Consider the following 24420-nt stretch of genomic DNA (forward strand, 5'->3'; position numbering starts at 1 on the left):
GATTCAACTTTTCAGCGATCATCCCATCTAATTATTATTTTAATTAATTGAACATATATATTATAATAAATATATAAATTTAATTTTATTCTACATACATTTTTTTTACTGCACTAGAAAAATAAATTTTTTAATAAATTTGTTGCTGTTCATTTTATTTTTTTAGTTAAAAGTTTATACATTGAATAAATAAAGTATTTAAAATATATGCAAATATACTAACTTGAAATGAATATTTATTGTTATTTATTTTGTAAATATTTAAAAAATTTTAAGTTTATGAAGAAATTTAATTCTTTATAAATTTGATATCCGACTCAATGAAATAAATTGAAGCTGAAATACCTAATCGAGGGAAATCACCTTTTCAAAAATATATTTTACACAATAAACATTAATCATAATGTTTTTGTGACGATGTTGTGGAAATTGCATCAAGTACGACATTCAATATACTCTAATGCTTTGATTAATAAAGATTTTCAACTGATCTTATCAGCTTCCGAGAATCTAATCGGATTGATAAAGAAGTGCAATAGGACGATGAACATCTTTGGAAGCTTCTAATCAATCAATAACAATAAATTTAGGGTTTAAAATAGGAATTCGTCATTAAATAACGAAGAAAGAAGTTTGATGGAAGTTGAAATTTGTGCGCGATCTTCATTCACGATTCAAGAAGGAATTTGCAGCAATTGAACTGAAATTTTAGCTGAGGAACTTTGTTTCAGATATGAGATGGATTTATTTATTATATAAAAAAACACACACATACATATGTATGTATCTACACCTTTTTCATATGCAATGCACTTAAGTTACCTTTACTTACTATATCTGTTTCCCTATGCTCTCTCCCTCTATCTCTATGTACGCAGAACCAATTCCGCACCAAATCCAAATAGTCCTATACTAAAAGTATGATTATTTTTGTGTCTGTATGCGAACTTATCAACTCATATACTCACACTCACACTCACACTTTCACTGTCACTCCTGCAACCCATTTTTGTTCGATTGAATATTCTGCACTCTTTCGCTCAAGATGTTTTGGGCCTAGCTTCTATGCCCATGTACACATGTATTGCAATTATTACTTTAATTATCTATAAACATATATTTTATAATAAACAGATTTAATATGCACCTGGGATTGATTAAAGTGAATCTTTGGAACCTTCTAATCAATCAATGAATCAAATGATAAAGAAGTTAGTTAATAAAAGGAGAATTCATTATCACTATCAGCATGAAGAAAAAAGTTTGCTGGTAATAACACAATTTATTTGTTGAAATTTAAGTTAAAGATATACGATGGAATTATCTAAAAATACATGCGTACATACATACATATGTACATACATACATATATATATTAAATTCGAATCTATAGAAATCATAGTAGGCCGTTATAACATGAATGCTGTCAATTCGAAAATTGTATATAGAAATATTTATGTTTTTGGCCTAATGCTAGGACGACTCTACAAATTAAAATAAAAATATATAGTTTATAAGAACAAAAACAGAAGTACTATACTAATGTCGCAGAAACGTAAAGAGCTGAAAAAGTGCATGAAACGTCTCGATGCGCTGCAGAAGGAATTAGCCAAGCAAAAGACATGCAGGAAGCTGAAGTTCTATATGGATCAGCTGAGGGAGCTGCAGCGCGAAGTGGATCGACGGCAGCCATGTCGGACAGGATTCCCGGTGAACGAATCGCTTATGCTGCCGCATCCAATCAAACTTTGCGAATATACCATATCCTTCGGTCAACTGGGTGAGCAACTGTGCCAGAATGAGCTGGCCAGCAGGAGTCGTACTCTTGGAGGAGACAGCTTAGGCTATCAGTCTCCCGTCTTGCTTGACAGCCCCACTGCCTTATTCACTGCTCCTTCCATTGCAAAATACTCCTTACTCCCATCATCACCTCCTAAATCCGTTCATTCTCTTCACAGATAACTGTGGCCGTGAGCTATTGGAGGATGCACTGAATGCACGGTGCTTCGCCTATGCTCCGTATAGCAATTTCAAGGTGGGCGCCGCATTTCGCTCGAAGGGCGGCAAAGTCTTCACTGGCTGCAATGTGGAGAATGCGGCGCTCACACCAGGTTGCTGTGCAGAACGAACGGCTATGTTGAAGGGCATCAGCGAGGGTTGCAGGGCCTTCAGTGCCGGCGCCGTGGTGGCCTATCATCCGTCCGGCTTTACGACGCCTTGCGGCGTCTGTCGTCAGTTTATGAACGAGTTTGCGAAGCTAGATGTACCGATTTATATAGCGCAGGCGCCAGAGTCGAGTGCCCCAGTGCCAATGTTCGAGGACGATGCAGAGGTGCTGGTCACGTCAGTCTATCACTTGCTGCCCCATGCATTTACGTTATAATAACTTTGTGAATGTTAGTCGTGAATATTAAATGAAAATCTATATTTGGCGGTTATCAATTTAAACGTGAATGCAATCTTAAACATATTTGCGAACCGGATCGCCGGAGCCGTAGATGCCATACTCGCTCGACTTGGCAAACGGAGCAAATGGCTCGGAGACGAGCACGGGCTGCACATCCGTTGTATCATAGTCGATATATTCCTTGCTCAGCCTGGGGTCCAAATAGTTGGCACGAACCTCGGTGATCAGGCCGGTGTGTGGAACGCATTTCAGCTGACTTGGGTACTCCAGGCGACGCTTTGGACAGGCGAGTGCATTCGTCTCATCGCACATAACTTCATCCGCCACGCGAGTGACATGCGTGGTGGTTTCCCCGCCACGCTCCGCCCAATTCCAAAAGGTGATGGTGTCTGGGGCGGCAATGCTGGCCTTGATATCTTGCGGCGTGTAATGGACGTAGGAGAGATTGTAAGTAGTCGCCGCCGGATCCAAATACTTGGTATAGCCAATTTTGGAACGATCAATAAGTACTTTGGTGGTCTCCACCGGAGTGGGCATGCGAATTGGTATCGGGTCTGCCTCGAATGGGAGGTCAACGAAGGTAAACGCCTCCTGGGAGACGCTTATCACTGGCTTTGTCTTGCGCTTAATAAAACGTAAATTGCCCTCCTCGAAACGCTTCATGTATTGCGTTTTCATATTGAGCGAAGGATTCCGCAGGACATTCGGATCGGGATACTACACGGAGAACAGATGTGAATACCAGAATCTTAGTTCATCCAAACCCTCAACTCACCTTCCACACATAGTTGCTAGATATTTCAGTCAGCTGCTTCTCATGCAACAATGGATCCCTAACAAAAATGCCCTTGTTGGAGCATTCCCTGGGGGCGTTCAGCTTGCTGCCCAGGCGAGTGTCCGTGATGTGGCGATGCCCACGATAGGTGGATGTACGCCAATCTGGGGACTTATCGCTGGCCGGCAGCTTCGGATCAAAGCAACCAAACTCATCCATGATTTCAACAACAATTTTCAATTAAACGTATTCAATAAATATTTAACGATGATAACAATTTTCAATTAGTTTTTGGCTGGGTTGTTAGGCGGAAAATTTCGATGCGGGTCTTCAAGTACACATTGCCCTGGCAACGTTCACCAAACAGTATTGATATACAATAATAACAATATTCAAGTGTGATGCTAAAAATGCTTTGACAATATTTAAAAGGCCTATGATGTGTATAATTATATATGTATATATATATATATTCTGTATTCAATGTTTATACAATAGTAAATGTTCATAAAGGAATGCTCGTTATACAATATCTATATATACATATATATAAAAGCGATCTGTTTCACAAACCAAAATTCATATTCGCTTATATATACATATACATAAATATACGAAAGCTAGATCTTAACTATATGCGATATATGTATATGTATCTGCATATACACACATACATATAAATATATGTATATATTTGTAGTTAATAAGAGATAATAAAACTGTTTGCTTAGCAAAAACCAATTGATTTACTCCTTGAAGGGGGCCTTGGCTAATAATTTATAGTGTGTGTGTGTGTGTGTAAACAATGTGTGTGCAAATGATGAAAGAAGGCTTCGGCTTTTCAGGCAATTTCCTTAAGGGCCAGCAGCGATTGGCGCAGATAGTCATATTGGCTTTTAGCGTGCTTGATCTCCAGATCGGATAGCTCCACGAGACTGCAGAAAAGTTGAAATTAGTGAATTTATATATTACATAAATACAATATAAATACCTCTTTTTAAATGCGGCCACACGTCGATTGCGGAAGCCAATCAGCTCTTCCTTGCCGCAGGCGGACATGGACTCAAACTTCTCGCAAGCCTCGGCTTGAGCAGTCTCAGCCTGCATTGAACAAGATCAGCATTAGCAGGAATTACTTAAGCAATAGAGTTTATACACAGACATGCATTAAGTATTATATAAGAATTACTATAAGGCATGCAGCAAATGCAACTAAATGTGTAGGTGACGGAATATGTGTTGAATTTGGAATTTGCAAGCATTAGACTAGGATGACCAATTCATGTGTTAAACGTTAAATGCCAAATACCTCTTGCACCTCCAAAGGCTGCAGCGGAAGACACAACAACAAGAACAACACGAAAAGAGTGAGCCACAAAGTAGAAGAAGAAATGCGGGAAAGAGTTCAATGTGAAGTTTGTGAGTATGCAGAAATTTTTACAATACATATGCCATTGCAGCGTCGACCACAATTGGTGTGTTAAGAGTTGGAGAAATAGATAGGCAAAAGGAAAAATTATGCTCGACCTAGCTGAGCTGCTATAGCCAGCCGGACAAAGAGTTGCTTAAATTAGTTAGGAATATCGGCAGCTAAATGCAAAGAGATTGTAAAAGGACATAGGAGTTCTATTTAAAATATAGCTGGAATCGTTTTAATTCCTGCTTATAAATGGCAAGTTATTCAATATTAAAGAAATTTAGTGATCTACGAATTGGGGGCAGATGTTGTTTAAAACAGAACATATTTCGACTAAGCGTTTAAAGGAACTATATGTGCTGTATGCTGCTATCGGCTTTTAGATATTGAATATATATAGAAGTTAAGGCATATTGTCTGCTCAGCTGTTAAGCCAAAAGAATTTGCTGCCAAGCACCGGTGAGCATTTAGAGAAAAAGATTTTAGAAATATGAAACGAAAGGCAGATCGGATCCATAACAAATATTTACCGCATGCACATCCTTGTTCTTAGAGCGCGCCTTCTCCAAGTTGCGATTGGCTGTCTCGTAGGCAGCCAAACACCGAAGGCGACGTATCAACAAAGCCTTTGCGGCATTGCTGTCGCGCTGATAATAGCGCAAAGTGTCGCCGAGCTTCAAATCCTGATCGCTTGCCACGCGTGTCTCCAGATTCTACACAGAGCATACAAAGGCAGCAATTAGCTAAAGATTATATGAAAGACTTTTAAGTTCACCTTTATGCGTTCAAACACCTCCGCAGACTTGGCCACAAATGTTTCCATATTCCCCTTTTCCGTTGTGGAAAGCTCTGTGAGGGCATTCGAAATCTTCTGATGCGAATAGCCCACATCTTTGTGGCGCTGCGTCATCTTCTCTGTGCGTGAGGCTGCCTCGCGCAAATGGCCGTGGTATTCGGTAAGGAACTGCAGTTCGTTCTCAAAGAAATCGTTGACATCACGCACAGTAGCACTCAACAATATCTCATCTGTGGTCTTGCCCAGAGATTTGACGAAACCTCCAAAGATGGCCATCTTCTTGCGTGGCTTGGCGCACAGATCTTGATCGTATTCCAAAAATACCTTTAGATGCTGATCGACACGAAAGACGGGATGACTAGCCAAACGACGCAAAAAGACTTCATGCATAGCAACCGTTTTCTTGAATGTGGCCAGATACTCGCTAAGACACCAAAGCATACAAGTTGTAAATCGATTTAATGCATTCTCGAAAGGTTTAACTTACGCCTCCAATTCGGATTTCATTTTCTTGAACTCTTCTTTGGTCATATTGCCTTCGCCTTCGCCCAGACGCTGCAGCTTCTCACGTGATGCATCGAAATCGGGTCGCGGCGGACAGGGCGGTATCTATGTATATCAAAAAAAGTCTTTTAAATTTAAAAATTTCAAGTTAGTTTATAGTCTCCTCACAATGTAGCCCGCATAGTCTTCATTCTCCTCGATGCGATCGTGCAGCCAAACGAACTCTTCATGCTGCCGCACCACATTATTATCCTTTTTAGCAAAGCCGGGCAGTGTGGTGCGTGTGTGCACGGTAAATTTGACCTTTTCCTTTTCACTGAGCGCATCAGAGATTTCAACATGCAGCGCATTCTCGCCTAATGCTGCAGGTGTTACAGGTGCCGACGATGAGCTGTCAAGTGAAGTGACGCTTCCGCTTCCATTTGTTGCTGTGGCTGTTGCTGGAGCCAATGGATTTGGCGACGAGATTTCCATTGTACCCCCATTATTGGTAGCGGGACTATTCAATATGTTTGATTCATCCGTGCCGTCCTATACGCGAGAATAATGCAACAACAAAAAAACTTATACATACTCAATTATACGCCCATTAAACTGATAAGCTGCTCTTTGTGTGCGCGTTTCCGCTGCAATTAAGCGGTGCGCATTCAAACTGCGTTAATCATCAGCCTTTCACGTAAAAGTCATTCTATTTTCTTTTTTTAACTTACCATCATTTTGTATAAATTAATTTTTTTATAACAATAATTTCAATTTAATAATAACTGGCCTGCGTTTGTGTACGTCGAACTGATTGGTGCTGCCAGACCAGTGAGCTTTTCCATAGCAGTATTCAGATAGAAGGTCGCTCATATGAGAGTACTCAAATGAGTTATTCTGCTGCAACTTTGTGACGTCATGCTGTAATGCTTTCTATGGTGTACATTTTTTGCGCTACCTTTCATATGTATAATAATTCTGTAGCGGGTGGTAACTGTTTCCCACGTAGATAAAGAAAATTTGTTTATACCGCGTACCAACTCGCATTTTGGAAAAAAGAAAAAAAATTTGGTTTAACTCAGTAGCTAATATGTCCACAAGCGATGGAGCTTCGGGAAGCAAACAAATGCGTCTGTCCAACAATCACAATAGCAAGGATTTGAATGGAACAGCAGGCGTCGCCGGCGAAGGTGACGCAGCCAATGCTCGTGACAAAATAGCGTTGATAACCGGCATAACGGGACAGGTATGTGTGTGTGTGTAAATGAATGTGTTTACTCGTTACATACGTGGACATTAATACATGACGAACAGATTAAAAAATAAGTGTGTATAACAAATTTCCGCAATCATTTGATAAACACCCTATCAAAAAGTACTCCAGTTATATCAGAAGCTGTGTAGCTGATTTTCCATTTTAGTTGCGAGTGTTAGAAGGGACAATAATATAATCAAGCAATTGAAATTCAAACAATATAAATGAAATGGCCCAACGATCAAAGCTGTTTATGTTTGTAGAGATCTTCGTAAACTCGTTTTTAATTAAAACAAATATAACGTATTGTCCACTAGCTAAAAGGTTAGCAGGGGTGATCAGCATGGGATTTAAGAGAATTAACTTTGATTGAGCCAAATGTTGCAATTTTAACGTTTGTTACTTACAGGATGGTTCCTATCTGGCCGAGTTTCTGTTGAAGAAGAACTATGAAGTGCATGGCATCATACGACGTGCCAGCACGTTTAATACAACACGCATCGAGCATTTATATGCGGATCCGAAGGCACACAAAGGCGGACGCATGAAACTGCATTATGGCGATATGACTGATAGCAGCAGCCTGGTGAAGATCATCAACATGGTGAAGCCGACGGAGATTTATAACCTGGCTGCTCAATCGCATGTGAAAGTCTCCTTCGATTTGAGTGAATATACGGCAGAGGTGGATGCAGTTGGCACACTGCGCATTCTGGATGCCATACGGACATGTGGAATGGAGAAAACTGTTCGATTCTATCAAGCGTCCACATCAGAGCTGTATGGCAAGGTTGTGGAGACGCCACAGAATGAACAGACACCCTTCTACCCACGATCGCCCTATGGTAGGCAGGAAACACAATATTTACAGAGCACAATTTGATAAACTTCTTTCCTTTGCAGCATGTGCCAAGATGTACGGCTTTTGGATAGTGATCAATTACAGGGAAGCATACGATATGTATGCCTGTAATGGCATACTATTCAATCACGAGAGTCCGCGACGTGGCGAAAACTTTGTGACACGCAAAATTACCCGTTCGGTAGCAAAAATTTTGCTCAATCAAATGGAGTATTTTGAGCTAGGCAACTTGGACTCGAAACGCGATTGGGGACATGCCAGCGACTATGTGGAGGCCATGTGGATGATGCTGCAGCGTGACACGCCTGCAGATTATGTGATTGCAACTGGTGAAACGCACAGCGTGCGTGAATTCGTGGAGGCGGCATTTAAGCACATCGGACGTGAAATTACGTGGCGAGGCAAGGGCGTGGACGAAGTGGGCGTAGAACGTAACACGGATATTGTACGAGTCCGCATCAACCCAAAGTATTTCCGACCGACCGAAGTGGATCTTCTGCAAGGCGATGCGTCAAAAGCTAAACGTGAGCTCAACTGGACGCCAAAAGTGAGTTTCTTGGAGCTGGTCACCGATATGATGAACGCAGACATCGAACTGATGAAAAAGAATCCCATTGCATAGATTGTGGATCGCAACAGGGCATAAACTGGCACAAACTTTCATATACATATACATTATATACATATATATAGATATTGATATATAGGCTTAAGAATGTAAAGTGTTTTATGTTTCCTCGACGGGATTTGCAATCATTCCTCTTTTACTACTTTATCGTGAATGTCTCTCTATTTCTGTCTATATGCTGTTTCCTTAACTTGTAATAAATATGTTTAAACACCAAGGATTCAAGTATTAATTTTGACGGGCTGGATAAATCCAGTAAGAGTTTTAATGTATTAAATTTCAACATATAACCAGCAGTAGCTGACTGAATGCAAAGTCCTTTACGTTTCCTTCTTGCCAAACGGATTTATTTTTGACAACCAGCTCGAAGATGGGGTCGACGATTCACTGTAATAGAAATATGTATTTAGCTCTTTACTGGAGCATAGCCGGAATGGATACTTACAGCTTTGTCAACGCATCAATGTCTGCATCGCTGTGATCGCCAGGGGAAACAGAATCTCTTGGATCCTTTTTACCCGCTTCCGCAATTCCCGCTTCGCGCAAACGCTCAATCAATTTGCTACGAAACTCAACTTTATGCGGAACAACCTTTTCGGCTGCGCGTAACTGAATTTGCAGTTTACGTATAGCCTCGAGGTAGGTGTGGCCATACCAATCGATCTCCTCGGACGTATATGATGCCAGATATGGACTGTATTCCTTGAGCACCTCACTTTGATGATTGGGTTCGGCGGTTAGGGCTGGACAGCCCATTTGCAGCGACTTCAATATTTTGCGTTTCAGCTTCAATGCCAAAGCCGAACGCAAATCACATGCCAAATTTTTGAGTAGATAGTGATCAAAGCCATGACACTCGTGGATCTGTTCCAACGTACGCTCCGTAACAACTACCGACATATACTCATTGAGCACCTGACTGTGCACCACGGAGCGTCGCAACGTTGGCACCCAAAAATGCGGCACACGTCGCTTTGTGGGGTGGCGTTTTTGGAAGCCTTTGATCACCGCCTCACCGCCCCATATACCCTGGTGTGATTCCGGTGTATCGATGAGTGGGAAGGGTATGCTTTGAACGGGTTTGATTGCGTTGGTCACTTCGTCCCGCTCCCACTCACTTTCCTTGGGTATATAATGCACCGCCGCTGGCTTTGTTAGCTTCCATTCGCGCCAGAATTTCTTGTATGCTTCCGGCAGCTGAGCTCCGAGACCCTTATCGAAGCGACCTGGACGCTTGAATCCATTTAGAAGCTTAACGCCCTGATAAACAATATCAATTTATAATCAAAATTGTATTAACAAAAATGTGTTGCGATTGCGTCACAGAAACGCGGAAGCTTTCAACTTGAACAGATACCAACCTGCGGTGTTGCGTGGGCCATTCTCTATGGTGCAATCAGAATGTTGACAGATTACTTTTATTACAAAAAAATTTTGCCTGTTACTCAAAAGTTATAAATATATATTTTTTCGTTTTTTGTTTCTGCCAAGCTTATCGTACGTTTTCGTCTGCCTCCCGTTTGACACACAAACAGCTGATGCGTGCCAACGTTTAACTGTGAATGACAATATTGCAATAATATTTTGAAACAGTCTGGCAGTGCTCCATCGAATTCACAAAATATATTCTAGTAAACACACAACGACATGTCCAAGCCAAATTCAGGTAGTAAATAAATCAACAAAAGCAATGCATAGTTCTTTAAATCATTTTGTTGCCTCGAAACATAGGTGAAGCTTCCAAGTCCGGCAATGCGCCACCCTACAGTTTTAACTATGATTACGCTACCTCCATGGTTCGTGTTAGTTAGAGCGTATTGCGATTGTGTTTTAATGTTTCCATTCCCAGCGAGCTCCGCCACCCACATACGAGCAGAGTCAGCAGCAAGGAGTTAACAGTGCACCAGCCGCGATGCCTATGCATGTGCCTAGCAATCAGTATTATGGAATGACGCACCACCAACAATTGCCTGCGATGCAACAGGGTCAGCAGGGATACAGCTTAGTTGGACCCAGCACTTCAGCCGGAGCTACTGCAGCGCATGTATTAAATATTGATCCACGAGCCGCTTTGCGAACCACAGTTTCGGGTGCTGTTGTTGTGCCGCCACCTCCGCCTGGTTGCCTACCCACACCTGCACAACTGGCTGCCATGCAGGGCAAGCCAGTCGTAGTGCAGCAAAAGAAACGTTCCTTCTTTTAAGGTCTTGATAGAGATCGGCTGCAATGACTCGAATGCCTCCTGCTACTTATTATACACATATATATATGCTTTTAATGTTTTACTTAATAAATGATAATTCGTCTTGTTCTCGCATATATTTGAAAGTTATCTATGCACATATACATGGCGCGCCTCGACGATGATGACGAACGATTGTGGAACTACTAACAACTACAGACCGGGCCGGAACTACTCGAAAATATTCTCAAAGTATGTACTATCAAATGTCTGGACACGCACGAAACCATCTTCGCCACCGGAGGCGTAACTCTTGCCATCCGGATGGAAGGCCAAACTGTTAATGGGACCGAAATGTCCCTTAAGACGCGCAAACTCCTCCTCGTATATCAAATGGAAGAAACGCGAATCGAATTTGCCCGCCTTCGTTGACGTTGTGGTCACCTCCATAGCATCCTGGCCACCGCCAAGCACAACATGATCCAGTATAGGACTGATTGCAGCTGAGTTCACTGGCCTCTCTGTTTTGTAAGTCTTCAGACACATCAGAGACTCGGAATCGAACAGCTTGGCTGTGGTATCCTTCGAGGCGGTCACAAACATGGTGCCATCTTTGCTTAACTGCATGTCATTGATGCCTGCCGTGTGATCGGAGCCGGAGTCAACAACCTTTTGTCCCTTGCGGATATCCCAAATGGCAATGTTACCATTGTCATGACCTAAACGTGAAGTTTATTATTTCTGAGCGCCGGTTGAATTATCCTTTGAACTTGCCTGTTATGATAGTCTCATCAAGGGGTCCCCAAAGCATGGAGGTGATCTTTGACTCCACCATGGGTATACGAAGCGTAGGTGCCTGTTCAGATAGAGATGAATCTGCATTGCGTACATCGATGATGAAGAGCTCGCAGTTCTGACCCATCGCCTTGTCCGTGGAGTACGCTGCCTGGTTGCCGGAGAAACTGAAGTTGCATGTACGCACCGAAGATTTTGCAGGTATGGAAGCAATCACAGTACCATATTCGACATCCCAGATTTTCGTGGTCATATCGCCGGCACCGGTGATTAGCTTCCTAGTCTCCCAGTCCACGTCCAGGCACCATACGGCTCCCTGATGGCCATCGTAGGTGCCGAGACGTTCACCGTTCAACGAATACCAGACATTGGGTTTCTGATCCTTGGAGCACGAGAAAAGCAAATCGCCTTCACGGTTGTATTTGATTTGCGTTATGGAACGCTCGTGACCCTGCAACATCAACGGACGCTGCAAACCAAAAAACAATTTTATTTCAATTTATTGCAAAAATTCAGCACGAAGAGCCGCCTTTTAAGGTTATGTTGTACACAGAATGAAGGAAATTCTATTGCAACCACACCCTTCAATGGCGCTATTAACAACTTTTTATTAAAGCAAGTTCTTAGGATAATTTGCATTATACACACACCATTTTGGTATTTTATATATATTTATTGCGAGAAAACAAAACAATTTCTGCAACATCCACGCAGCACAAACGTCAAAAAGAGCGAGTATACAAATTTGACAGGGTTGTTATGCCGAGTGCTGCTAACTTGATACGAAACAAAATTTATAATATAACAAATTCTGTGGCAACGCCAGGCAGCTTAACCGAACCAGCCCTTTTTGTTCATAGAATTCCATTTGGCAATGTTGACCAGAATCGATGCCACACACTGATCCTTGTCTCGGTTCTGGCCATAATAATCAACAAATTCACCATCAGGATTCACCAGGTACATGATGATGGTATGATCAACAATGTAATCGTTGTCCTCATCGCGGGGCCCAGCGCTAAAATAAACACGGAAAGCTTTGCAGACATTTCGTATTTGATCCACAGTGCCCGTCAGTCCAAGCAGCTTAGGCGAGAACTCCTTTACGTATTTGCCTACTACCTCCTTTGAATCACGTTCTGGATCTACGGTTATAAATATGGGCTGCACTGGCGGTGCTTGCGGTGACTTTTCTATAAGAAAATTATGAGTATTATTCGATTCATCTTTAAATATCATGAAGACGTACCAACTTCATCGACCACTAGGGCCATTTTGTCCAGCTCATCTGGGCAAATGTCGGGGCAATGGGTGAATCCAAAATATATAAGCAGCCACTTGCCCAGAAAGTCCTCCGATTTGCGTACCACGCCTTCTGAATCAATCAACTCCCAGCTACCTCCAATGGCGACCTTTCCCAGTTGTCTTTTGCGCTCCCTTAACCGTGCCTCATCCTTTTCATGCTTTACATATAACATAAAGGCAAGACTTCCTGCGCCCAAAACGCCAATCACTGACAGACTCTTCCATGATATCGGTCCCTTGCCCTTTGTGGGATCACTCGCTTTTTGGGCCATATAACGTTGTCCCCATGATTGTGATTGTGTCTGCAGCTGCGTTCGAGAACTCGATTGAGCCCAGCGTCTGCAGCCACCAATTAAACGTTGCAATGTACGCGACATTACTTATTTTGCTTTTACCAAAGATTTACGTAAAAGCTGCTGCTGGAGAACCTACTTGCCGGTTGAATCGCTAAGACTTGACACTCACAAGGCTGCGTGCGGTGCTGCCAACTCGATCCAATCTTGTGTAATTACACAAGTCAGAAGTCTGTTGCGATAGTGCATTTGATGTTAATTTATTTAATTACTGATCAATTTAAATAGATATCATATCATTGAATGTTGTTGATAATGAAATTTTAAATAATTATTCAAATCTACATAGTATTTTTAACATAATTTACAGTCGCAGTGACTCTGTCACGAGTAGCCAAGGATTGCGCATCTCTGATTGTTTTGACAACAACCACGTGCGGCAGAGTCGACGGTTGTGCTTGCATCTTTTTGATTTTTGTGAATCGCAAACGTTTTAAAATGCCTGGCCATAAAAAGCAACCGTTGCTCTACATGGAGGAGTACAGAACAAAGCAGGATCCACAAGATTATGGGCTGGCAGACGAGGTCTTCAATATGGACGTTTTTAAAAGCAAACTGCAAGTGGTAATCGTACGGTAAGTCTCCTGCAATACAGTTACACGAAGTACCGCTATATTCACTATATCCACTATATTTACACATCAATTACAGAAATGATGAAGAGCATGGCTTGGAATTTGATTTGATTGGCGTCTATCCAGCGATCGCGAACGCTTTTCGTCGCTTGATGCTCAGCGAGGTACCCAGCATGGCCATTGAAAAGGTTTATATATACAACAACACCTCGATCATCCAAGACGAGGTGCTGGCCCATCGTATGGGTTTGATCCCGCTTCGAGCAGATCCTCGCCTGTTCGCCTATCGCACCGAGGAGAGCACGGATCAGGGCACCGAACAGGATACGCTGGAATATGAGCTGAAGGTGAAATGCACGCGGCGTAAGGATGCAAGCAAGGATCAATCAAACTTTGATGATATCTATAAGAATCACAAGGTCTATTCAGGGCACTTGAAGTGGCTGCCCAAGGGCAAACAAGCACAGATTTATAGCGAAAGCAGCGTTGGCTGCATCCATGAGGATATATTAATTGCACAGCTGCGTCCAGGACACGAGTTGGATCTACGTCTGATTGCTGTCAAGGGCATTGGAAAAGATCACGCCAAGTTCTCGCCAGTGGCCACCGCCTACTATCGCCTGCTGCCACAGATAAAACTCACTAGAGAAGTGCGGGGCAAAGATGCCTATCTGCTGCAGAGCTGTTTCTCACCCGGAGTCATCGGCATCGATGAGAATGAGTGCGCCTATGTGAAGGATGCACGCTACGACAGCTGCAGTCGTAATGTGTTTCGGTATCCTCATCTGGCCGATGCTGTCACTATGGGTCGTGTGCGTGATCATTACATCTTCACTGTCGAATCTGTGGGAGCCCTGAAACCGGAAGTAATATTCCTGGAAGCCGTTCGAGTGTTGAAGAAAAAGTGTCGCAGTTTTATCGATGAAATCGAGGCGGAATAAACAAAACATTTATTTCGGTGTATAATTTAGTTATGCTTGTCAATATATATATATATGTAAGTAATTATATATAGCTTGATAATAAGTTTACGTTTGCTACATTTAAAAGTTGCGTTTTGACTTGCGCTTCAAAATCTTAAGTCTGAATTCGGTGAGCACCACCTGCAATCGCTCCTGGCAGAGCAAAGCATCCTCCAGCTGGAATGACAATGTAATAAATATTAGTTGGATATCAATTAGATGAGGTCATATATCCGCTCACCTCCATGTGATTCAGTTGTAGGGAAACGCTCTTGCCGAACAGATCGAATTCGCTGATAATATTATCGTCAGTCAGATTTTCTTCCTGCATTTCATCAATTTTGAACTCTTGTATGGCTTCAGGCTTAACATCTTGCTCCATTTCCGTGTCGCTGATTTCCTGTAGATATTGCTGTTCCATATCATCGTTGCCCAACAGATCTTCTAGTATCGAGTCATTGGAGCATGTGTCTGGCTCCAAAGCCACCTGCTCAATGCTCTCCGACACTTTGTCCGGTTTGGAGCGTTTGATGATCTTTGGTTTTGGCTTGGTAGCGAAAATATATTTTTGTGTCATGTGCTTTGGCTCCTCCTTTATGCCGGGCTCCATCTTAATGGGAATGCTCTGAAAGAGCAAAAGAGAAATAAGGAGGACTAGTTGTTGGAAAGTGCTAATGGTAGTTCGCTTACCTTTGACCCGAGCTGATGGCTTTTCAGCGCCTTTTGATGCTTGGCCGTATTGTGATGCTGTTTAATGGATGCCAGACGCGCCAACACATTGGCGTCGCATATTTTGCAATGAGCCGAGTAGCCATCGTCGCCACGGCAAAGCCACTCGGAAAACGACGGAAATCGCTCCCAATCTTCGCGATATTTTTGATGGTACAGCCTGCGCACTTTGCTCATGGCTTTTGCCTCTGCAGGCGATTGTTGAATTCTTATTATTTGGGCAATTGTGTTGCAACTTTTGTCAGACGTGGTATTAGCGTTTATTTTGTTTTGAATACAAAGCGCCAAATCCTTAAGCTGTGTATTTTATTTGGTAATTCTTCTAGTATTTACATAAAAAATAGACCAAAACATTAAATGGTTAGTGCGACCGCGTACTGACGATGCGTAAGTTGCCAAACAAATTATTATTTTAATTAAAATCAAATACCGAAAATACTATATTTGACATACAGTAGGTATACACTGACATCTAACCAATAACAGTTACTAAAAATGTTAACTGGGAAAAGTTATGTTTACTCAGTTAAAATTTAACCTTAAAAAAGTATACACATTTCTTTATTATAAACACAAACTTAGAGAAGAGTATGTATACTGCAATAAAAATGAAAACACGAAACTGTTATGGTATTTTTTAATGTTAAGTGTAGTTAGCAGCGGCAACCTATGTTAAAAATGACATCACTAAAGATTTTGAGAACTGCACGCTGTGGTCACACTGTTTGTACAGGGTGATGCATTATAAAGGAAATCAAAACGAAAATGCCGGCGAAAAGGTAGGCTTAAATATAGATTGCTTACCTATTTATTGTTGTTATTTTTAATCCTGTAGAGCTTGGCGTAAGCTAGTGAAAAAACAACAGAGACAACGGCGACGTCAGAGACAAGCGCGGGCGCGTGAGAAGGAGGAGGCATTGGAAGAAAAAGCATTGAAGGCAAAGCCCGAGTATGAGGCGTGGTTAAAACAACAAGCGGAGCTCGAAGAATTTCAGCGCCAGGCCAGTGAACGTTTAAGAGCAGAGGAAGAAGAAGCCTGGTTGCGTCGGGAAGCATTGGCTCAACGTCAATTCCAAATCGATAGAGCTAAGCGTCAACAGGAAGAGGCGAAACTAGAGAGCTTACGATTGCAGCAAGCAAAGGAATTGGAGGAAGAACTGGAGAAGCAACGGAAAAGGCGAGAAGAGAGTAAAAGACTGGCTGAACAAGCCGCAGCTGAGTTCGAGGCAATGCTGCAACGTATGCAAGAGTATATGGATGACAGTGAAGACCGCACGCCGCCAGCTGAGCTGCGCCGTGTGGTGGAAACGAATCCTGCAGAGAAATTATGCGAGTTCTATACACGGACCAATTGCTGCCGATACGGCAACAGTTGCACCTTCAATCATCGTCGTCCCATGCTCGCAAAGATCTTATTAATACGCCACTTCTTCACACACCCACTGCTACAAGTGGGTGAGACGCACAAGGAATATGCGAGCACAGATGAGCACCTGGAGCTGACAGAGCAGGACTTACGCAGTGACTATGATGAGTTCTTCCGCGATGCGATTGGTGAGCTTGAAAAGTTCGGCAAAATCTTAAATTTTCGCGCAGTGCGCAACACGTTGCCCCATCTGAGAGGTCACGTATTTGTGGAGTACGCGAAGGAGCGGTTCGTAGTAATATTTATTTCTTATATTACATTTGCATTAATATACACATATTTATATATTACTTAGCTTTGCACTGCGCGCCTTTGTTAATCTGCAAGGACGTTATTATGCATCCAGGCGCCTTCAAGTGGAGTTCTCAAATCTCAAGGGGTGGCGTGGTGCCGTTTGCGGTACGTGAAGCGCATGTCATGAGCCGTATCCTTTGCTAAAACCAAAAATGAAAATGAAACTCTTTTACATATCGTAATTAAATCAAGAGCTGCCTTAGTTGAGCGCCTTTTTCGTCCGTTTAGAATTAACTTTTATACCATCGCGTACTTTATAGTTACTTCATTTATAGCTTTCCATATTTTTACTCCACTTGTTGCTTGTCTTAAAGGTTTGTCCTTAACACGCAAATGTCCCAAAGGCTACAGCTGTGGCTATCTCCACCTATTTCGCAATCCAAACAATTTGTTTAACAGTAGCTTGGAGCTCTACGATACACCAAAGAGCACACGCTCTAGCAGTAGAACGCCTACAAACAGAGCAAGCAGGTAAGTGAATCAATTTATATCGAATAATTGGTAGTAAGTTTTGTATTCTGTTTTAGTTGGCATGATAATATACGGGAATCTCGCAACTGGCGCTGGTCGGAAAGTCCCGAGCTGGAACTGAAACAGGACAAATCTTCAAGCAAAAGTGCCAAAAGGCAACAAAGCAATGAGCGAGATATTAAATGCAAATCTGATAAAAGCAGGAACCGTTATCATTCCAGTCGAGACTCTAGCCGCCATTCTAGTCAAGAATGTGACTCGGACTCTGTCCGAGATCGCAGTCGGGACTCTAGCTTACATCATAGTCGAGATGCTGGCCAAGACTCTGGCCATCGCAGTCGCAGTCGCAGTCGAAATCGTTCCACATCAGGCCGTGAACACGTTTCTAAGGCGGATCACAGTCACTCCCGCTCTCCGCCACGTCGGCGTGTCAAATAAACCAAAGTATATACGATGAACTTTAAATAATTAATCAGTTTTTAATGAATTTTTACAACATTTTATTCAATCTCTTTGTTTTTTGCACGGCAATAGAATTGGTGAGTTTTACTTTTCATTTTCTTTCTTTCTATTTTAAAGAGATTTTAGGGCGTGATTATTCGTACTTAACAAATTTTGTTTATATAAATACAATTTGTAGGAAAATGTAGAGTCGTGTAGGATTGGCAGTAACGAAACGAGAGAAGTTGTGAATTTTAGGCATCTGTCTATATATGTGTGTAGGTGGTAAGATCGGGGGTATTTATAAATTCTAAAGTCTATTTGTATTTGCATTCGTCGTACACATATTTAAACAAGAATTATACAAAAAAAAACTGATTTTAGGGAGTATTATAATAAGTAGCTTTAAAATTACACAAACAATACGAAGATAATGAACATCTTATAGACGAATGCCCGGATTTGTGGCCGCCACATAGCGCAGCAGCTCCTCGTTATCCTCGCAAATGACGGGCTTCTCATGGTAGCAGGCAACGTCGTGCCATGCGATGCCATCGTTGTAGACATTGTTCAGCACAGAGAGGCACTGCTCCTTGGTCTGGTTGATGTCATATTCAGCATTGTCGGGCTGTGGGCGCTTCTTGTGGCCGGTCTGCGACCAGGGATTGTAGCCCCAGCCCTGTGGAATGCGGTTGGTGGCCTGGATCTTCTCGCGAGTTGCGGACCAGAACCATCCATAGATGTTCTTGGGCTCCAGATCTGGGCGGTTTTCGCAGCCAGCAAAATCGCAAATGCGGCCAGCGGTCCAGATGTATGGGACATCGTTCTGTTGAATGACACGGAAGATCAGGTTGTTCTTCTCTTGGGTCTCCAGGGCGACCAGATCCATGCAGTATTCGCGGCACAGGTTACGGCCATCCAACCAGTCGACCTTCCTGTTGGCAAGCGCCGGCACGTGGGTGCTTAGGAACATGTTTTTGCCGCGGTACGAGAATTCCTTGGGGCCTGTAAAGAAAAAAAAACTATGAAAGGAAGTGTTCGATAGCTGGTAGTCGAAGGTAGTCAAAGGTGTGGTTCGTGAGGGCCTGACGACTGGGTGTCTACCTCGTGGATTGGCAAAATCATGCCACGGCTGCTTACACAACTTCCCCCTACTTTAAGTTGCGCAATCTTTGCCAACAATTTATGCAGCAAGCTGTTGCTGTTGCTGCTGCTGATGCTTCACCTCCTCCTCTTCCCGTCTTCATCCGTCAGCGTCGCCGCGTCGTCTGCCTGCCCGCTTTCCTTTGTCTGTGTGTCAAAAGGTTTTCCATTTTGCCAAACAAAAAATTGGTTAGGCCAACAATGGAATTCCCCCCTACGCTAACTCCAGCTCTGCCTCGTCCATCCCCTCCCGCTTCAACGGCTGCTGCTCTCTGAAACTTGTTTCACATGGCTGACTCCCTGAGCTGCCACCGTTGCGGCTACTGCAGTGCATTTGATTAGCTGCTGCGTTGCTTTTGTTTTTGTTTTTTGTTTATTTTGGCTTTTATTTTTTTAACGCGACCGCCTGCGCCACGCCTCTTGTTGCCACCATTGAAGCTGCTGTTGCTTTTGCTGCTGCTGCTGGCGGCACGCGTCATTAGGCGCGCTTTAAGCGGCTTTAAAGCTGCCATAGCAGCAGCAGCGGCGGCAACGGCAACGTCAGTTGCCGTCACTTTTGCAATTGCCTTTTGCCTGCTCGTTCGTCCATCCGCCGTCAACTCAAATCAGCTTAACTCTAACATAATGACCTTATTTGCCATTGTTTGCACATTATTATGATCATTTCGGCCGATGCTGCCAGCCTGCTGAAATTTCCTCACCTTCCAGGTCAAGGCAATAAAAAAGTCCCATTACTGTGCCCTTTTCATTCACATTTCCTGCATGCAGTTTGAAAAATGAAAATCGTACAAAAATAGCCAATTGCATCACTGCCAAACAACTTCCCAAAGTAGACAACAACTTCTATCTGTGTAGACATCTACACAGAATCTCGATCTCAGAAAATCCGTTTTGAAATGTAAATTAAAAAAGCAAGCACAAGCGCAAGCAGTTTGCATGCTTGAAAGCTGTTATTAACGAGCATCGACGCCGTCTGTATCAGGTAATTAAGTTTGAATAGTTAATTAGTTTAAGTTAACTTAAGTTGTGCTTGTATAACTGGAAATTTCTAAAGAGATGAAAGATCTAAGCCATAGCAACGGCACAAAACTGGCTGTGCAACTTTATGGGCAGTCACACTGACGTTGTTGCCCAAAAAAACATAAAAAACTAAAAAAAACTCAACAACAAAATTGTTAAGCTGCATTTTCAGATTTAAACGGGATGCACACAAATGTATGCATTCAGTTGTATACGTGTGCCGCCTAATTAGTGCCAACTGCTAACTGTGTTCATTAGTGTACCGGATATGCAGCGATGACGCTATTGTTTGAATTTAACATCTAACAACTAGCTGTTGCATTTTCGCAATCTCTTCGCCGTCACATTGCTTGAGTCCCACCGTTTGCCGTGACTTGCAGTTTCCCGTGTGCGCTGGGCATCACTGGCTAATGCAGCGAGGTGGCAACGCTCGCTCGTTCAACTAAAGTAAGGCAAGGAAAGTGCGTAGCTGACCAAATGCAGTGCCAAAACAAAAGACGATCACGGATCACGTCAGCGACCTTCAGCTGCCTCGCACCGCCCCCGACCTAACACAATTAAATATATTGTAATTGCTGTGGCTGTGGCGCACACCTACACGTCGCATTGCCAAACAAATTCAAGTGCAAACATGGGCGCTATTTGATATTCTTCTAACGTTTCACACTTTTACTTTTTGCCACACCGCCAACCGGCAACCAGTTAAGGTTAAAATATGTGAAACGTATATACATATGTGTATACGGTTTATGTAAATGTATTTATACTTACGGCTAGCGCACTTGGCGGGCACTGGCAGGGAGAGGAAACGACCCGGCTTGGTGCCTGTGGTTGTGGTGGTTCTGCCCTTTTGCGCAGCGGCGCAGGCAGCCACAAGGCAGAAAGTCGCTAACGCCAGAGTGACTTTCATCTGCAAAGAAGAAAATACCAAAAAATGTGAGTAATGAAAAATGTTTGTTCACTTTTATTACGTATACCACAGTGCGTATACGGAATGCTGTTTAAAGTTTGTTTTGATTGCGTGCGGTTGCGCATACGTATGTGTGTGTGCGTGTGTGTGTGTGGCTTATCGAAGATGTAACTTGGTGCGCATGGTTTTTATGTCAAGGATGCATTGGTGCCAGCGAACCGGTTGCCCGAGGCGTTTCGGCCACTGACACACTGCCTCAGTGACGACGACGACGACGACACTTGAAACTTTATTTTTATTGTAGCTTAGCATCGAGCAACGTGATCAGCAACAACGGCAGCATCAGCAACAGCAACAGCAGCCACTTTGCCATCGTCACATTATTCATAAATAAAAATTCATTTAGCATCTGCTGCAAACATGTTGATTACACAAGCAACAAGCTAAGCCAACGTCCACTCAGGCTGACCTTAACTGGTTTTATTGACTTTTGTATTGGGTTTTTTTTAGTGCTTTTAATTTATTTGTGCTTTAGTATTTTTTGTGGCGCTGGCTAGAACCTTCCACGTCTTTTGCATATAGATTGGGCAACGCTTCTCTTCCTTATGCATAACAAGCGATTTGCTAATGCAATTCCATCAATCAAAGCTCAATGTCTCTGTTTGAAATTTTGCATGTTAATTTGATCATCCATATGCATGTATATACAATATACACAATACAATGCTATTGCTTGTGTGTCGATCTTTATCGTCGGCATATTTATGAGCTGGGCAACCCCTGTCACTGGACAGAGATTTGGCAACATAAATCATTAATGGTCCATCTTAATGATTGCAGCTGCCGCAGGGCTTATCAGTTAAAAAATTCGACTCGATTTCGAATTCCAAAAGTTGCGCTATCGATTGATTATTAATTTGAATTTTTGAGTGCTTTGAAGTGAAAAGTTGAAATAAACGACACGCCCGCCCAGGCCCTAATCGATGGACATTTGGACACAGTTGGGAAACTCGCATTTCAATATGTCTCGCTCTCTGTGTGCGCGCGCGCGCATTTTCGTTATTTTAAGCTGCATTTTGTAATTTGACTTAAGGCGCTTGCTTATTGGCTTTCGGGCTTTTGTCTTGTCTCGTTTTGTCCCATGCATGTTAATCAATATCAATCAGCCGTAAACAAAAGTGATGATGCATTTAATTATAGATATATGTGTGTATGTCCACATACATACATTCATATTCATACACATATGTAGACACATGTTAATTTATGTGTAGGTATGCGCCCTTTTATGACTGCTGGGCAAATAATATGCTTGCCAAGTCGGCACACACATTATTTTTCTCGCTTTTGTTTCTTTATATAATTTATGCATGTAATTTTTGTTTTTTTTTTTTTTTTTTGTCTTTTTTGTTGTTGTTTGTTGGCTTGGAAGTTTCTTTGTTGCAAGTTGCGCAAAAGCTTCCAAAATTTTAACTGCATTTGCCATGATTTTCAGTTTTTGTTGGGTGTTGAAATTTTTGCTTTGTATGCTTGGAGTGACTAAGAATTTATAGTTTGCGGCTAACAAAAGGCTGTGTCAACGAACTTTGACTGTAGATTGAAGAAATCCATTTACAATAGATATTAGTTTTAGATGGGCCAACGAACTGCTATACAAATGACTTAAGCAACAAACTTGATTTTACAATCAATCAAATGAGAACTGATGATTAATGGAGGAAAACAATTATAAATAGATATTGTATAAATTGATGAATTTTTTGATTTGAATAAATTTCAAGAGCTCTCTTCTTTAATTTCCTTTAAATGATTTTTGAAATTTTTGCACAAAAATCTACATTTTGTCATCATTTATCAATCAAATATTTTGTGCACATTTTTTTAGTTCATTCTTTATATTTAGTTAAAGCTTTTTATTTGTTTAGTCTCTTAATCCATATAAGTTGTCATATCCTTGCTTAAAGGAGCAGCACTTATCACTTTCGATATGGTTTAAAACAGCTCGATATCTTAGCTCATTTAGCACGTTAAATGTTTATGGGCACTGTCGCATTAAGTCCTTCAATACACATATACACACACACACACACACACTGAATATCCTTGAACGCGCCTGCCTGCTTACCTTTGATTTGTATTTATCTGTTTTCTTATGCCACAACACTGTTTCACTGTTTCCGTTCTCTGTGGTCCAACTCAGACTCCGCTGCTAGCGCCGGAGACAAAACCAGACGAGACAAGACCAGACGTAAATGTGAATAGCAACGAATATTCAGGCAGCAGTTCAGCCGGCTTTTATACGTTCCAATTGGCAAAATGGGCGGCTGCCACACCCCCGATATTAAAAATACACACCATCAATATGAGAGAGCCAAAAGAGAGCAGCCCGAACTTGTGCACACAAAGCTTGAGCGCTCTCACACAGAGCTCAATCGCTTGCCCGCTCGCTCTCTCTCTCTCGCTCTTGCTCTATCTGTCTCTCAGCTATAAGCTTGGCTTTGGTCTTGGCTCGTCTTCGATTGGCTTCGCCTTTGTGCGCGCTCTTTCGCCGCAGTCGCCGCACATTGATTCGCATCTCGATTTGGCAGTTATCACAACTCAGTTAGTAGTTAAGATGATGTGCAACTTTATGGCCAGCAGGAGCTAACGAACATAGCGCAGACAAAATAGGTTTGCAGAGGTTTTATAAATCGAATCACAAACAATAATACACCTAAATAAATTAGTTCGATTGTTTCTATCAACGTGCAGCGTTGCACTGTGCAATGCGAATTCAAATAAAAATAATAATAATAACAATAAAATAAATAAATTTGTAAATGCACTTAGAACATCTTTCAGAAAATGACAACTTTTGTCTATAAATATTTATATGGCCAGCAAATCGCGCTACACCGCGCGTCAGCGGGTTAGTCCCAGACTTTGGGTTCCACGTTTAATACTCTCTGTATATTGCCTATGCGATGCCAGCTTTAATTCTAAAAGTATTTCCATTGAACGCTTTTGTATTCTGCTTAAAATTAAACTAAATTGGCTATTATGAAATATTTAAAAAAAAAAAAAATTTGTAAAAAACTTAGAAATAATTCTGGATAACAAATTTAGCAAAAATTTATTTATAAAAAAAAGGAAAACAAATCTTAAATCTTAAAAGTTTTTGCTTTTTACTTTCAACAATTATAAATTTATCT

The 24420-nt window shown here is 42.0% G+C and overlaps 12 protein-coding genes across 14 annotated transcripts; 5 read left to right on the forward strand and 7 right to left on the reverse strand.

The window, feature by feature from the left end:
• Positions 1–1400: 1400 nt before the first annotated feature.
• On the forward strand, positions 1401–2448 carry LOC108649721 (uncharacterized). Its single transcript, XM_018098749.3, has 2 exons — positions 1401–1780; positions 1959–2448. The coding sequence occupies exons 1-2, from the start codon at positions 1543–1545 to the stop codon at positions 2381–2383; spliced, it is 663 nt and encodes a 220-aa protein (XP_017954238.1). The 5' UTR covers positions 1401–1542; the 3' UTR covers positions 2384–2448.
• LOC108649715 (uncharacterized) lies at positions 2398–3583 on the reverse strand. The gene is made up of 2 exons (XM_018098740.3): positions 3183–3583; positions 2398–3124 (listed from the first exon to the last, which is right to left on the reverse strand). The coding sequence occupies exons 1-2, from the start codon at positions 3399–3401 to the stop codon at positions 2462–2464; spliced, it is 882 nt and encodes a 293-aa protein (XP_017954229.1). The 5' UTR covers positions 3402–3583; the 3' UTR covers positions 2398–2461.
• Positions 3584–3619: 36 nt separating this feature from the next.
• Positions 3620–6764, reverse strand: Snx6 (sorting nexin 6). Of its 2 annotated transcripts, XM_018098733.3 has the most exons (8): positions 6610–6764; positions 6068–6430; positions 5883–6004; positions 5375–5819; positions 5130–5312; positions 4492–4509; positions 4174–4283; positions 3620–4117 (listed from the first exon to the last, which is right to left on the reverse strand). In XM_018098733.3, exons 1-8 carry the CDS (start codon positions 6613–6615, stop codon positions 4024–4026), a joined length of 1341 nt encoding a protein of 446 aa, XP_017954222.1. In that variant the 5' UTR covers positions 6616–6764; the 3' UTR covers positions 3620–4023. The 2 variants fall into 2 exon arrangements, with proteins under 2 accessions (XP_017954222.1, XP_017954223.1); XM_018098734.3 differs by lacking the exon at positions 4492–4509 and having other exon boundaries at positions 6610–6763.
• A 49-nt stretch (positions 6765–6813) lies between these two features.
• Gmd (GDP-mannose 4,6 dehydratase) lies at positions 6814–9566 on the forward strand. Its single transcript, XM_018098736.3, has 3 exons — positions 6814–7124; positions 7543–7978; positions 8037–9566. Exons 1-3 carry the CDS (start codon positions 6969–6971, stop codon positions 8615–8617), a joined length of 1173 nt encoding a protein of 390 aa, XP_017954225.1. The 5' UTR covers positions 6814–6968; the 3' UTR covers positions 8618–9566.
• mRpL28 (mitochondrial ribosomal protein L28) lies at positions 8844–10174 on the reverse strand. The gene is made up of 3 exons (XM_018098739.3): positions 9985–10174; positions 9069–9883; positions 8844–9010 (listed from the first exon to the last, which is right to left on the reverse strand). Exons 1-3 carry the CDS (start codon positions 10003–10005, stop codon positions 8944–8946), a joined length of 903 nt encoding a protein of 300 aa, XP_017954228.1. The 5' UTR covers positions 10006–10174; the 3' UTR covers positions 8844–8943.
• LOC108649727 (uncharacterized) lies at positions 10081–10940 on the forward strand. Its single transcript, XM_018098754.3, has 3 exons — positions 10081–10289; positions 10355–10419; positions 10473–10940. The coding sequence occupies exons 1-3, from the start codon at positions 10271–10273 to the stop codon at positions 10824–10826; spliced, it is 438 nt and encodes a 145-aa protein (XP_017954243.1). The 5' UTR covers positions 10081–10270; the 3' UTR covers positions 10827–10940.
• eIF3i (eukaryotic translation initiation factor 3 subunit i) lies at positions 10924–12387 on the reverse strand. The gene is made up of 3 exons (XM_018098737.3): positions 12251–12387; positions 11580–12069; positions 10924–11524 (listed from the first exon to the last, which is right to left on the reverse strand). Exons 1-3 carry the CDS (start codon positions 12251–12253, stop codon positions 11037–11039), a joined length of 981 nt encoding a protein of 326 aa, XP_017954226.1. The 5' UTR covers positions 12254–12387; the 3' UTR covers positions 10924–11036.
• Scox (Synthesis of cytochrome c oxidase) lies at positions 12253–13394 on the reverse strand. Its single transcript, XM_018098743.3, has 2 exons — positions 12850–13394; positions 12253–12793 (listed from the first exon to the last, which is right to left on the reverse strand). The coding sequence occupies exons 1-2, from the start codon at positions 13280–13282 to the stop codon at positions 12432–12434; spliced, it is 795 nt and encodes a 264-aa protein (XP_017954232.1). The 5' UTR covers positions 13283–13394; the 3' UTR covers positions 12253–12431.
• A 130-nt stretch (positions 13395–13524) lies between these two features.
• On the forward strand, positions 13525–14799 carry Polr1C (RNA polymerase I and III subunit C). The gene is made up of 2 exons (XM_018099137.3): positions 13525–13833; positions 13910–14799. The coding sequence occupies exons 1-2, from the start codon at positions 13697–13699 to the stop codon at positions 14772–14774; spliced, it is 1002 nt and encodes a 333-aa protein (XP_017954626.1). The 5' UTR covers positions 13525–13696; the 3' UTR covers positions 14775–14799.
• Positions 14747–15924, reverse strand: l(2)05714 (lethal (2) 05714). The gene is made up of 3 exons (XM_018099139.3): positions 15486–15924; positions 15037–15420; positions 14747–14972 (listed from the first exon to the last, which is right to left on the reverse strand). Exons 1-3 carry the CDS (start codon positions 15699–15701, stop codon positions 14877–14879), a joined length of 696 nt encoding a protein of 231 aa, XP_017954628.1. The 5' UTR covers positions 15702–15924; the 3' UTR covers positions 14747–14876.
• A 180-nt stretch (positions 15925–16104) lies between these two features.
• LOC108649974 (uncharacterized) lies at positions 16105–18218 on the forward strand. Of its 2 annotated transcripts, XM_018099089.3 has the most exons (5): positions 16105–16303; positions 16360–17178; positions 17246–17349; positions 17559–17715; positions 17772–18218. In XM_018099089.3, exons 1-5 carry the CDS (start codon positions 16290–16292, stop codon positions 18151–18153), a joined length of 1476 nt encoding a protein of 491 aa, XP_017954578.1. In that variant the 5' UTR covers positions 16105–16289; the 3' UTR covers positions 18154–18218. The 2 variants fall into 2 exon arrangements, with proteins under 2 accessions (XP_017954578.1, XP_017954579.1); XM_018099090.3 differs by lacking the exon at positions 17772–18218 and having other exon boundaries at positions 17246–17374; positions 17589–17624.
• On the reverse strand, positions 18175–23516 carry slf (C-type lectin domain-containing protein slf). The gene is made up of 3 exons (XM_018099091.3): positions 23355–23516; positions 21091–21229; positions 18175–19161 (listed from the first exon to the last, which is right to left on the reverse strand). Exons 2-3 carry the CDS (start codon positions 21227–21229, stop codon positions 18599–18601), a joined length of 702 nt encoding a protein of 233 aa, XP_017954580.1. The 5' UTR covers positions 23355–23516; the 3' UTR covers positions 18175–18598.
• Between the last annotated feature and the right edge of the window lie 904 nt (positions 23517–24420).

The sequence above is a fragment of the Drosophila navojoa genome, chromosome 3, assembly GCF_054131105.1.
Source record: "Drosophila navojoa isolate 15081-1374.11 chromosome 3, UAZ_NAV_1.0, whole genome shotgun sequence".
Lineage (NCBI taxonomy): Eukaryota > Metazoa > Arthropoda > Insecta > Diptera > Drosophilidae > Drosophila > Drosophila navojoa.

Coding starts and splice junctions, on each gene's coding strand:
- LOC108649721 (XM_018098749.3), top strand. CDS start 1,543: ATGTCGCAGAAACGTAAAGAGCTGAAAAAGTGCATGAAACGTCTCGAT. Junction 1,781..1,958: donor CATATCCTTCGGTCAACTGG/GTGAGCAACTGT, acceptor TTCTCTTCACAG/ATAACTGTGGCCGTGAGCTA.
- LOC108649715 (XM_018098740.3), bottom strand. CDS start 3,401: ATGGATGAGTTTGGTTGCTTTGATCCGAAGCTGCCGGCCAGCGATAAG. Junction 3,125..3,182: donor CTAGCAACTATGTGTGGAAG/GTGAGTTGAGGG, acceptor TTCTCCGTGTAG/TATCCCGATCCGAATGTCCT.
- Snx6 (XM_018098733.3), bottom strand. Junction 5,313..5,374: donor AGGTGTTTGAACGCATAAAG/GTGAACTTAAAA, acceptor TGCTCTGTGTAG/AATCTGGAGACACGCGTGGC. Junction 4,118..4,173: donor GTGGCCGCATTTAAAAAGAG/GTATTTATATTG, acceptor ACTTTTCTGCAG/TCTCGTGGAGCTATCCGATC.
- Gmd (XM_018098736.3), top strand. CDS start 6,969: ATGTCCACAAGCGATGGAGCTTCGGGAAGCAAACAAATGCGTCTGTCC. Junction 7,125..7,542: donor TAACCGGCATAACGGGACAG/GTATGTGTGTGT, acceptor TGTTACTTACAG/GATGGTTCCTATCTGGCCGA. Junction 7,979..8,036: donor CTACCCACGATCGCCCTATG/GTAGGCAGGAAA, acceptor TTTCCTTTGCAG/CATGTGCCAAGATGTACGGC.
- mRpL28 (XM_018098739.3), bottom strand. CDS start 10,005: ATGGCCCACGCAACACCGCAG. Junction 9,884..9,984: donor TGGCCCACGCAACACCGCAG/GTTGGTATCTGT, acceptor ATTGTTTATCAG/GGCGTTAAGCTTCTAAATGG. Junction 9,011..9,068: donor ATTGATGCGTTGACAAAGCT/GTAAGTATCCAT, acceptor TTTCTATTACAG/TGAATCGTCGACCCCATCTT.
- LOC108649727 (XM_018098754.3), top strand. Junction 10,420..10,472: donor ATGATTACGCTACCTCCATG/GTTCGTGTTAGT, acceptor TTCCATTCCCAG/CGAGCTCCGCCACCCACATA.
- eIF3i (XM_018098737.3), bottom strand. Junction 11,525..11,579: donor TGATGAGACTATCATAACAG/GCAAGTTCAAAG, acceptor CTTCACGTTTAG/GTCATGACAATGGTAACATT.
- Scox (XM_018098743.3), bottom strand. CDS start 13,282: ATGTCGCGTACATTGCAACGTTTAATTGGTGGCTGCAGACGCTGGGCT. Junction 12,794..12,849: donor CCTAGTGGTCGATGAAGTTG/GTACGTCTTCAT, acceptor ATTTTCTTATAG/AAAAGTCACCGCAAGCACCG.
- Polr1C (XM_018099137.3), top strand. CDS start 13,697: ATGCCTGGCCATAAAAAGCAACCGTTGCTCTACATGGAGGAGTACAGA. Junction 13,834..13,909: donor CTGCAAGTGGTAATCGTACG/GTAAGTCTCCTG, acceptor CATCAATTACAG/AAATGATGAAGAGCATGGCT.
- LOC108649974 (XM_018099089.3), top strand. Junction 17,179..17,245: donor GTGGAGTACGCGAAGGAGCG/GTTCGTAGTAAT, acceptor TATATTACTTAG/CTTTGCACTGCGCGCCTTTG. Junction 17,350..17,558: donor GTGGCGTGGTGCCGTTTGCG/GTACGTGAAGCG, acceptor CTTGTCTTAAAG/GTTTGTCCTTAACACGCAAA.
- slf (XM_018099091.3), bottom strand. CDS start 21,229: ATGAAAGTCACTCTGGCGTTAGCGACTTTCTGCCTTGTGGCTGCCTGC. Junction 19,162..21,090: donor GCCCGCCAAGTGCGCTAGCC/GTAAGTATAAAT, acceptor TTTTCTTTACAG/GCCCCAAGGAATTCTCGTAC.